The sequence below is a fragment of the Melopsittacus undulatus genome, chromosome 10, assembly GCF_012275295.1.
Source record: "Melopsittacus undulatus isolate bMelUnd1 chromosome 10, bMelUnd1.mat.Z, whole genome shotgun sequence".
In the NCBI taxonomy this organism is placed as follows: domain Eukaryota; kingdom Metazoa; phylum Chordata; class Aves; order Psittaciformes; family Psittaculidae; genus Melopsittacus; species Melopsittacus undulatus.
This window is the reverse complement of record NC_047536.1, coordinates 33,345,445-33,357,451: the sequence shown is the minus strand read 5'-3', so window position 1 is coordinate 33,357,451 and position 12,007 is coordinate 33,345,445. Positions and strand designations below refer to the sequence as shown.

General features: G+C 46.3%; 1 protein-coding gene across 1 annotated transcript in view; it reads left to right on the top strand.

The window, feature by feature from the left end:
* MYT1 (myelin transcription factor 1) overlaps positions 1–11,416 on the top strand; it is a 30,845-nt gene extending 19,429 nt beyond the window's left edge. The window contains exons 15-21 of the mRNA XM_005146800.2: positions 2,915–2,977; positions 3,576–3,659; positions 7,147–7,368; positions 8,299–8,390; positions 9,223–9,326; positions 9,445–9,588; positions 11,173–11,416. Coding sequence (XP_005146857.2) covers positions 2,915–2,977; positions 3,576–3,659; positions 7,147–7,368; positions 8,299–8,390; positions 9,223–9,326; positions 9,445–9,588; positions 11,173–11,313 — 850 coding nt within the window. The 3' untranslated portion in view covers positions 11,314–11,416. The remainder of the gene's footprint in view (positions 1–2,914; positions 2,978–3,575; positions 3,660–7,146; positions 7,369–8,298; positions 8,391–9,222; positions 9,327–9,444; positions 9,589–11,172) is intronic.
* Positions 11,417–12,007: the final 591 nt, after the last annotated feature.

Sequence of the window (12,007 nt, the reverse complement as noted above, 5' to 3'; positions counted from 1 at the left end):
TTCCCCCCCTTCCCTGCCCCCCCTCCTCTTGCTCTGCTTTTGCTTTTCCATCCCTTCCCTTCTCCTTTCAAAGAGCCGATCAAAATCCACCTGCGAGGAGCAGTGATGGGGTCCAACCTCCAGGCGCTGCATTGAGGAGAGGCAGTGGCATGGAGAAAGGCTTATATTTGGGATGGGGGATCAGGGCAGTGATAAGAAATAAGCTGGACTCCAGACAGATTTCCTTTGGGAATTCCCTCCCAACAGGAAAACGTCCTTCCTATTTTCATTTTCACTTGGCTTCTTTTCCCTAGTTTGTGCCATAACCCTTTTCATTCAGTGTTTTTGTATGTCTTACAAATAAATCCAAAACCCAGATAAAGGCACATAGTTTAGTTGTGGGAAAAGGCACAGCTGGGAAAACACCTTCAATTTTAGGGGCTATTTGGGATGTAGTGACAGTCAGTTCCTATTGATTTCCATGGGAATTTGATTTGTGAAGGAATGAAAGAGGGATCAAGGACATGCTCACTGAGATCAGACCCTAAGCCAGTGGCGAAGGGCTCATGGGCACCGGAATTGCTGTGTTCCCATTTCTGATCCTGAAGGGAGGAATCTGGTTTTGCCACTTTCATTCAAATACATTCATTGGAATCCCATTTGCAGCTTTGTTTCTGTCTTTCCCAAACTCCTCATTTTCAGTAGGAGCTCATTCTTCACAATAGGGTTTCCCAAATGCTCTCTTTGGTTGCTTCCCCTAAAGAGAGGTTTAATAGAAATAGTATTTAAATGGGATAGAGACACTGGTGGGACCCTAAATTTCCTCCACCCAACCTGCATCTTTGGGGGAAACCTCATTTAAATCTGTTTTCAACATCTCTTCCATGGATCCAGCTTATCTTTGGAGCCCAGTTCTCCTCTGGGAGAATCCAGTTTCAGGATTATTCAGACACTGAAATAGAACTATAACTGAAGAGCCTCTACAAAGAAGAAAACCTCGTGGAGGACACCACATTGCATAGGCTTATAATGAAAACCAATAATGCCCTGTGTCCTGTGTGCTGGCAGTGATGTTGAAGCCATAGCAAAGTCAGGCAGGAGCCCCTTTGGACATTAAGGTGATTGGTAAAGTCCCAGATCCCTATTTGGTGCCCTGTAGGGCAGCGTAGGGCTGTGAGTACTCCACACTCCACCACCAATGTGAATCCTTGTGCCAGGAAAAATGCTTGTTAAAAGCCTGCTCCTTATCACAGAGGTGGAAAAGTAGCAGGATTAGTTGATATTAATAGAATATGCTAGTGGATGGAAAGGACTCGCATGATTAGCACTAAGTACACTTAATCATGCATTATAGACAATATACATTTTGAAAAGGACCTCTTAAGAGAGCTTTGCTGAACTGGTGTTTCTCCAACAGCCTTCAAGAATAGCCAGTGATCAGGCAATTAGTGTTAAAGATATTAAAAGCTCTCAGGAACAGTGCCCATTGCCAGTAAGGACCTGGAGAGAAAGCAAACTGGGTTGGTCCTCAGAGAGCATCACACCAAGCCTTGGTGGGCAGCATCCCCTGCTCCCCTTGGGTACCCAATGTCAGTGCTTTGTCTCAAAATACTGTGTAAAACAGAGGAATTCCGGACAAAACAAAGCTTTTAAATGTTATTTCCCTAGGACTGTTATGTCCTGGTGAGGATGGGAGCAGAGGAGGGTGGAAGGGAAAGAGGATTTGGAGATATTACAGATAGCGCAGACAGAGCTTTTCACAGCTTCAGATAAGGCCATGTCAGTGTTTCTATTATAAATTCTATTTCAGGGGTTAATATACCTGGTATAAAAAATAGCTCCGGGCTGGAACATGCAATAAAAGGTCTCTGTTGGTATGATTTGTCTCCAGATAATTAAAAATGAAAATCAAATCACTTCTCTTCCCCTCTTTAAAAGTCCTGCAAGGCAAAAGGAGTGGGTTTATAATTCTATCCTGCCCTGAAGCAAGAGCAACAAAGAAAGAGTGTTGCTTTCTGCTTTAACAGCACATAATAGGGAGATGTCCCTGTCATCTCCTCAACCTGTACTTCCAGATGTGTTAGGGAGCGTGCATCCTCACTGAGGTCCTGCCGGATGTGTCCCTTCTCTTAGTGCACCAGCCCTGTGTGTATTTATGGTTTCCTGGGTCTGAGCATGCTGAGCTTTGCTTCTGACTTAGCCTCCCTGACACCCTTCTAGGACCAGGACATGTCCCTGCTGTCCCATCCTATCTTATCTATAAGGTGCTAAAGTTGTCACCAATGGAGACAATTCATTGCCCCACAAATGCCAAACCCCAGAGCTGGTGCAAAGAGGAGAATTTTGGTATTTTGTAACAAAAAAAAACCCCTAAAAGGACATTTTAAAAAGGCTCTTTTCAAGCTGCAAAGCTAAAGGCATCTGTGGAAAATCACTGTTCCACTCACTCTTAGGGGCCAGAGCTGAGAGCTTCAGTTGGGCTTCCTTTTGGTGGTGGATGAGGTGTCCAGAGGTGTAGGCTATTGTTCCAGGTTTTGCTTAGACTTATGCCCAGCCCAATGGCCATGGATGGCATCTGCTGTCCCTTTATGGCTTCAGGATGACATCAACTGTCCTGAAGGTCTTTTATTTGGCTTATTGTCATCTCCTGAGCTGTCCCCTTTGTGAGAAGAGGGGACAGAAGCTGGGAGCCACCACCCGCTCCCAACATCCCACCTCTTCCCACTGATGTTCCTCTCCAACACCACCATCAAGCAGCAACACATCAACTCCGGTGGATATTCCAGACCTTGTTCTTATGGAGGGAGAAGGGGCAGGATGAAAAACCTGCTTCTGTGCTGACAGTCCCTCAGTTCCTCTTGGCAATGAGCTGCTGCAAAGCACCAATCCCTTGCTTCCATCTCCAGGCTAATCTGAGCCTCCCTTTCCTCCGCAGGTGCCCTACTCCTGGTTGTGATGGCTCTGGTCACATAACAGGAAATTATGCATCGCATAGAAGGTAAGATCTCCCTTCAATTAGTTTTTCTGTAGCCTCTTTCTGTTTTATTTTGATTTTGGGTTTTTTTGTGTGTGTTTCTCCCCCCTGCAGTGGGCAGAGTTGTAAAGTTCTGAATAAAACATTAATGTTACTGACAACTGAAGCCTATTTTCATCTCTTTAATCTGACTTCTCTTTTTCTTTTTTCTGATGTTTCCAGCATCTGATTAGAAGCTCCTTTCAACAGCATAAAAGACAAAGGGTCAGATTTTAGCTGATGCAATGTTCCTGTTAATAATGCTACCTATTTATGACTTCTATTATCACTTTAGAGCATTAATAGCGGGGATCTGAGCCTTCTGTTTCAACAATTCCATTAAACATCGCAGGCTGTTAGCAGAGATCTTCTTATCTAGACACCATTAATTACTGTCCATCTCCCTCAATTTCTGATTATCTTCTTTTTTTTCCTCCTGACTTCTCCTCGTGATGTGAAGCTGCAGAACGAGGGAGATCAAAAACACTGTGCCAAATGCAAGGGAAAGCTGACTGAAGCGGGGGAATAGCAAATGCAGTGATTCTGCCAGTGAGACAGGCCTTTCTTCTCTTTTTAACCACAGTCTGTCAGGCTGCCCTCGTGCCAAGAAAAGTGGGATCAAGATCACCCCGACAAAGGATGACAAAGAAGACCCAGAGCTGATGAAGTAAGTCTGGAGATACCTCCCCTTTTGCCTCGCACAGGTTTATGCGGAGCAGCACAATGATGCTCAGAGCATCATCTGCCCGTGCTGGAGCCAAAGCTCTTCTGTTGGTTTTGGGGGGAATTTTTCCCTAATCCCAAAAATGGTGTTGTGATGTTGGAATGTGATTGGAAAATTGGGTAGTGGGAAGGTAATGGTGTGTTTGTTTTTGTGGATGTGAATGGTAAGCTGGTAGGGTGCAAGCAGGTCCTCTCCTACCTGTGCTTTATATGATTCCTAAAGTGTTGTAAATGAGGGTAAAATCCCACAGGCAAGTGAAATGTTGCAGGTTTTTGGGCATCAGTGGGCAGGTAAAGGGTGCTGGTGATGCTTATCTCCTAGGGATGCAGCAGAAATAGGAACTGAGTCCAACTAGGGTCCAGTAACCTGGACTTACATGTGTTTTGTAGGGTCTTTGATATGGCTGAATACCCAAAGCAAACAAAAAGCCTTTCTCTCTGCCTCAGGCTGAATTTTTCTAAACATCTCAGGGGATTTATTCCTAGTGGGAATGGAGGTTTTAAATCCCTTAGCTTTTGTTTGCTGTCAAATCCGTTTGTCCTGACTCTTAGCAAGGCTGAGCATCATGGGCTCAGCATCCAGAGCCTGATGTGAGGTTCAGGGTCTGTGTCTTGACCTCTCATGCTGCTACAGGACACTAAAGCCTTTACAGCAAGGCTGGGGCCAGCACTGACTCCAAGATCCTAATCCAGAGCATTTCCAGCTTTTCCAGGGCCTGACCACTCCCCCACCAAGTGCAGGCAGAAAGGGATAAGAAATGGAGAGGGATAAAGAAAACCTTATTAACCCCATTAGAGTTTCCATTTGCCATGAGCACTGGCTTATCTGCCCAAACCCCTTTGGCTCAGCAGCCTGTGCCCAAATCCATCTATTCTGGCTCATTTTAGCCCCAGGGCAGGTCTTGCCCTTGCAGAACACGGTGAATACCTCTGTGTATGTGGGTTTTGCCCTGGACCAGAGGCTAAGCCGGAGTGGGAGCCTGTGGGAGCGGAAGAGCCCTGCGGGAAATGGGGATGCGCCAGCCGGGGGAAGGACCTTTAGGAAGAAGATGGTATTTGAGCCATCTGCTGTGTTCTCAGCATACAGGAAGGAAAGCTCCGGATTAAATGAGCCGTGTGGTAATTAGCAGGAGTTAGTGAGTTTATTAAAAATTAAGCAACTTCCCCAAGAATCTGTGGGATAAAAACTCCGGTTTTGGCTCCGATACATTGCTGCTGGTGATGGAATGCTGGGCCATTAACCACTGACACAAAGGAAAGGGCAGCAAATGCTGCTGTGCCACCCTCAGCTGCTGCACTGTTCACATACTGCAGCCGGAGCCCCTGGTTGGGTGGCTGCTCCTCTCCATGTCCTCACCCAGGGATGTGTGCCCTGTGGGATGGGGAAATCAGGGCTTTGCTCTTCCTTTCCCACCCCACTCAGGGCTGGGACCAGTCAGAAATGAGCCCAGTGGCTCCTCCAGTGTTGGGTTCTTTGCTCAGCTCAGTCTCTCTTCTGGCAGGTTAAAGCCATTCCCCTTGTTCTGTCCCTACAGGTCCTTGTCCAAAGCCTCTCTCCAGGTTTCTTGCAGCCCCTTTAGGCACTGGAGCTGCTCTAAGGTCTCTTCAGAGACTTCTCATCTCCAGGCTGAACACCCTGTATACTTTAACCTAGTCCAGCCTAAAAATACAAATGCCAGGAAGCTAAAGTGGCAAGAAATGGGGTTGGACTTTCTGACAACTATAAAGCTGCTTCTGGCCTTGGAGGCTCCCTGTGGCTCTGCTGCTTGCTGAGATGGGTGCAGGTAGTGCCAGGCTGTGAGGGTCTCAGTGACATAAAGATGTGAGAGCATCCCCCCTTTGTCCCATAGCAGGAGCTCCTCTGAGATGTACAAAACAACCCAGTCCAATGATCCCTTCCTGCTGCCTTCCCCCAGCCCAGTGCTCACAGCAAGGTGTGGGTTTGCATTAAGGAGCTTTGGCTCTAATTCCCTCCTCCACCTGCACCAAGTGCCATTTGGAACCCAGCCGAGATTTGCACATAACCACCCAGGAGAAAGTCATTGAGTCCCTGTTGGTTTTGCTGTTCATCCCTCAAGTAATTTCCTACAGACATGACCGAACAGATCACCTCAACCTTCAGCCCAGCCCTGGCATCAAACGGGAGCATCCATAGGTGCCGAATGGATCAGACATCATTGATGCTTCTGTTATATATATTATATATATATATATGTAATATATATATATAAATAAAGAAATAATACTAATAGCAAAGCCCCATCCAGCTGTTTTGCACCATGAGGCTCTGGTCTATTTGTTAACAATGAGAACGTAATGAAAGTTAAATTAACGGCGTAAAATAGGTAATGGTTGGGCTGTAACGGCTGCGTGCTAAACGCTGGGGTTTGTCTCGTTCTTGCTCTTCCTCCTCCCCCCTTCCCCATCCTTTTCCTCCTGAGGATTCAGTAATTTGCTCGTGATCATATAAAAGCAATGATGTTATGAATTTACTGAGGATCCTGCTGGCAGGGATATTATAAGTGAATTGTGCTGCATTTGCAGCTGATTAAAATCAAGATCAGCAGTTTTCAAATTACCTTGGGAAAGGGCTGGGTGTACAGAGCCCCCCTTTCTATCATCTCCCTTTTGTACGAAACACAAACAATCAGGGCAGTGAAATGCAGTTTGTGATTTGCAGGAGCAGCTCAATGGGTGTTTTGCTGGGGAAACTGAGTCTCTAAGTGCTTTCAAAGCCAGGACATGGGGGTTATTTTTGCCATTTCTTACCTATTTCCACCTCCCCTTCTTTTAGAGCAACCTCCCTTGGGTAATGAACTTTAAACTGTATTTCTTATTGACCAGTATCTTTATAGACAAATGCAAACCACAGCAGAAACACTAATAGACAAACCGGACTTTGTGGAATGGCTGAATTTAGTGAGTATGCCATTAGATGGGGAGGATGCGAGCAGGGAGGAAGGAGATGCCCTTTAGAGAGGTCCTCATCCTCTTGGCAATCAGTGCAAGTTGTGTCCGTGCTTCCACAACACCTCTCACAGCTCCTGTACGCTTGAAACACTGGCAGAAGCACAAGGATGGGATGGCTGGTGAGCATAATTCCCCCTTGAGAGCATAGGTTTATCTCTCTGTAGCCATGGAATGTGAACCAACAAGAGGAGGCAAGCAAATGTGAGCAGTGCCACAGGGTCTATTTGTCTTGTCTTAACAGATACAGGCTCAGAAACCCTTCATATACCTCACTGTACAGGTTGCAGCCTGATGGGCTCCCAGGTCAGGGACTGGTTCATGGGAAGGGTTGTGTCCCTGCGGGCACAGGCAGTGCTCCCACATCATGCTGACCTACTGTAGTGTTGAACGCTTTGCTTCCTGCTCATCCCCTATTTCCTTACTTCCCTCTTCATTCCTGTGCTGTAATTCCCTGTGTCCAGGTGTCCGGTTCCTGGGTGCGTTGGGCTTGGACACATCAGTGGCAAATACGCTTCCCACCGGAGCGCCTCCGGGTGTCCCCTGGCAGCCCGCAGGCAGAAGGAAGGATCGCTCAATGGCTCCTCCTTTTCCTGGAAGTCATTGAAGAACGAAGGCCCAACCTGCCCTACCCCAGGCTGCGACGGCTCTGGCCATGCCAATGGGAGCTTCCTCACTCACAGAAGGTAAATCACAGCGTCGAAATCACTGAGTGTGACATTGCCATGTCTGCATCTGTGTGCAGGTGCTGCTTGAGCATCCGTCAGCTCTACAGGCAAGGCTCAATGGCTGGAGCTGTATGTGCTGGAGCTTTCTGTGCTGACCTCAGCTTGCTCTGAGGTTGCAATTTTCTACTTAGAAGTAAATGCATCATTGTTTTAATATTGCAGTAGTGATAATCATGGAATCCCAGATTGGTTTGGGTTGGAAGGGACCTGAAAGCTCATCCAGTTCCAATGGGCAGGGACCCATTCCACTGGAGCAGCTGCTCCAAGCCCCTGTGTCCAACCTGGCCTTGAGCACTGCCAGGGATGGGGCAGCCACAGCTTCTCTGGGCACCCTGTGCCAGCGCCTCAGCACCCTCACAGGGAACAGCTTCTGCCTCAGAGCTCAGCTCAATCTCCCCTCTGGCAGGTTAAAGCCATTACCCCTTGTCCTGACCCTACAGGCTCTTGTCCAAATCCCCTCTCCAGCTTTCACATAACCTCTTTAGCTACTGGAAGCTGCTCTAAGGTCTCCCTGGATGGAAACAGATTCAGCAAAATAAAGGAAATTGATACTATAATGTCCTTTCACTAGCATGCCAGACAGGGCTTGGGTACCCCGAACAAAGGTTTCATACCGCTGACCAGACTCATCTCACCTTCCTGACCTGGCACAGGCCCTCTTCTAGGAAATGGTGTGCTTTTTAATCTCTGCTTGAGAAAATTGCTCTCGCTTTATAAATGAGGAGTTTTGTGGCATTATTCATAAAGCAATTTCCTCTGTGCCATAAAAAGCTTTTACAAGAACCGTCTCACAGCATGAACTCCACCAAATGGTATGAGCTGTTGTTGGGAACATAAGCACCTATAAATACCAAGAGTTCAGGAAACCCATTTTTAATTGCTTTTCAGTTTGTCGGGGTGTCCAAGAGCTACTTTTGCTGGGAAGAAAGGAAAACTCTCAGGGGATGAAATTCTCAACACAAAGTTCAAGACCAGCGATGGTAAGGACTTGTACTCCTTTTGCCTTGTGGTGTATAAAGCTCTTGGGTCCATGAACATTTCTTTGCAGACCAAGAGGGGATTCAACAACTCAAATCTGGCTGCAGGTTTGCAAGCATGACTTGTGCCATGAGCACCCATTCCTTGGGTTTCCTGGGTGTTGGGGGGTGGTACCAGCACTGCTCCTGAGCGACACGATAAAGAGGAGTTTCCATAGTGAAATTCCAGGCAAGTAAAAAAATGATGCTGAAGTAGTAGGTTTTTGTGGGGTTTTTAATCAAATATTCACTGGCATTTTTACAAACCCCTTGCAGTCGTTCAGCAATTTCCACCTATTCAGGGCTTTTAATCCTGAGATATTTCTGGATGTGGAATTTTGTTAGCGATGGCACTTTGCGTTTCCAGTTCTATTACTGAGGTTTCTGTGGTATCTGACAAGGTTCAGGCATTTAACTTGAATACTTCTATAGTTTGGAACCTATAAATACTTGCGCTCTTCTATAAATACTCCTTTGTTTTATGAACTTTGTAATTTCTAATTGAGACATGCATTAGTTTGTCAAATGGCATCTTCCCAAGCTTTGAGTGACTCAACTGACCTTGCAAGGGATGTGCTGGACCCCAACTGCTCCACCGTCATTTGCTTTTGCATTTACATATTGACCTATTCAAGTGTCATTGAACTGTGATGATAAAAACCCTTACTACAAAAACACACATGTATATAAAGCAGGTGATGTATATAAAGATGTGTGTCCTGTTTCAAGGATGTAAAAGCAAAGCTACGTTGTGAGCAGCGATGTTGGTAACTGCCCATAATCATCTCTCCTGCAGTTCTAGAGAACGATGAAGAGATCAAGCAGCTGAACAAGGAGATCAGTGAGCTGAACGAGTCCAACTCGGAGATGGAAGCAGCCATGGTGAAACTGCAGTCACAGGTTTGTGTGCTTGGATGTGCATCCAAGCCCATAAATGCCTGGCCAGGCCCCTTGGGTGGATGGTGGTGGGTACCATCGCACGAGGGTGGGTGACCCTGCCGTGCTCCTTGCTCTGCAGATCTCCAGCATGGAGAAGAACCTGAAGAACATTGAGGAGGAAAACAAAATCATAGAGGAGCAAAACGAAGCCCTGTTCCTGGAGCTCTCAGGGTTGAGCCAGGCTCTAATCCAAAGTCTTGCCAATATCCGCCTTCCGCACATGGTAAGAAACATTGACAGCGTTCACCCCAGCCAGCCCTGATGGAGGCAGCTGTGCCAAACCCAATCCACAATAAGGCTTATATACAATTAAAGAGTGGAAGAATTTCTCTGCGCACACCTACGTGTCCTTTATAAGATCAGTACTTTTGCCTTATCTCTAAAGCTTGCATTATATCTCCCTTTTGTTGTCATTTTTCTGCTGATCTGCCTTTGTATCTATTGTTCTGTCTCATTACATCTGGGAGCGTTATCGCAAAATAGGAAACTTTATCAAGGGCACCCAGCACCTTTTAGGCTAAGACAGCACAAGCAGAGATCAGGAGGGATTGGATTTCAACGTCAGAAAGATCTTAGAGCTCCTATTATAATGCAGGTAGTTTCAATTCAGTTTTGAATAGCTGGCAGCCAAAGAATAGCATTCTTAAAGAGAGTGTATTTTGTTTAATTTAACAAGGTCTCACAGCCCACAGCATGTTACCATAGAGTTACTGCAAAATGAAAAGCCTGCATTAAAATAGTAAAACCACAAAAGGCTATTAATTACCTTCCCTCTATTCCCAGGAATGTAATTACTGTTGTCAAAGCCAGGTGTGTGGAGGGGGGGGCCGGTGTTGTCCTCTTACAACTCATGAAGACCACGGCAATGATGAGAGGAATGAGCTTTTGATTTCTTTCTTTCTGCCATCTTTTCTCCCCCTTTTTCGGGAATCCTTTTCATTGGGGGTTGTATTTGAATCCAGGCTGGTTGGAGAGAAGCCATCCTCCAGCAGAGCAGTTCTGGATAGCATTCACCCAGCTGCCTCACTGGCAGAAAACTGCTCGCTGAGAGCTATTTTTTTGTCAAGTGTTTGACACATAAAGGTCAAATAAACTGTTCAGCAAATATTTTTTCATGGTTTCAGGCAACTCCAATTAAAAAGTGCCCACGAGACTGATCTGCTCATTTTAGTCCTCTTCTTCTTCTTCCCCCCCCCTTCTTTTCTCCCCATTAACTCCAAGTTAGGCATTTACAAGGTTACCCCCATGCCCCTCAAAAGCAAAAGCTGCTCAGCAGCATTCAGCCCAAGGTGACCAGGCTTCTGTCCTAACTTTGCCTTTGATTCCCTCTGTGATGTTTCAGCAGTCCTCTTGTCCTCCAGCCCTTCATTTCCATGCCTTAATTCAGCCTCGAGCTTGTCAATCTGCCAGCACACGCTTAACACGGTGCTGTTAATAGTTCCATGAGGCCAGTGCACGTAATTAAGAACCCAGTTAGGATCTGGCTGGAGCAGGGGTTACACGATGAGATTTCAATACCTACAGCACCACACACTAAAAGGCTCCAACGTGGAGACCTTCAGCTGTGGGTACATACACAGATGAGGAGGGGAGATTTAGAGTAGGTATTAGGAAGAGTTCTTCACTATAAGGGTGCTGAGGCACAGGGTGCCCAGAGAAGCTGTGGCTGCCCCATTCCTGCCCCTGGAGCTGGATGAGCTTTAAGGTCCCTTCCAAACCAAACCAATTCAAGGATTAATTGCAAAGAAACATCTCAGCATCTTCTTGCTCTGCTTCTAACACTTCTATTTGGCTTTTTTGGCTGCAGGAGCCAATTAGTGAGCAGAACTTCGATGCGTACGTGAACACACTGACTGACATGTACACCAATCAGGAGTGCTACCAGAACCCAGAGAACAAGGACCTGCTGGAGACCATCAAGCAAGCCGTCAAGGGCATCCAGGTTTAGTGGTGCGGGACAGAGATGAGCAAGCGACCAGACTGTAAGATGGAACTATCCCTCCAAATATTCAGGTTTACAAGTTAGAAAACTTGTTTAATGAATGAAAAAAGTCAAAAAGACAAAAAAAAAAAGGACCAAAATGTAACCAAGAGGCCATTTCTGAGACGTGGAACTGATCAAACTCAATGTTCTCGTTTACTTAACTTTGGACCTTCTTGAGGAAAGTGGGATGTTTTTCTCTGCCTGGACCACGAGGTAGATCAGGATGGAAGGCTGAATTCTCCAGTAGGCTGTGGGGCTTGGTAGCTGGTGAAGAGCAGGCATCTTTCCTGAGTTGCCATGCTCTTGCAGAGTTGATCCAAGGGTTAAAACGTTACAAGAACAGGGTCTTGTCTGATCCAAGACTAGCATCTGACTGGCTTAAACCCTCATGTTGTCTATGGTCCTATGTCCAGATCACCTACTCACACACGAATTATGTTCTGTGTTGCTACAAGTGCTGGAGCTGCAAGCCACCTGTAAATCTGAACCGGTGCTGGGCCTCCCAGCCCCAAAGTGTTCAGATCTCCACTGGGCATGGGAACTCTTTAAGTATTATAAAGTAGCTTATTTTTATTTTCCGAAAGAAATCTGAAGAGCAGTTCTGGATCTCCAGTGGAAAGCGCAATGGAAAAAAGGTTCTCAGGGAAGCTTTTGGAGT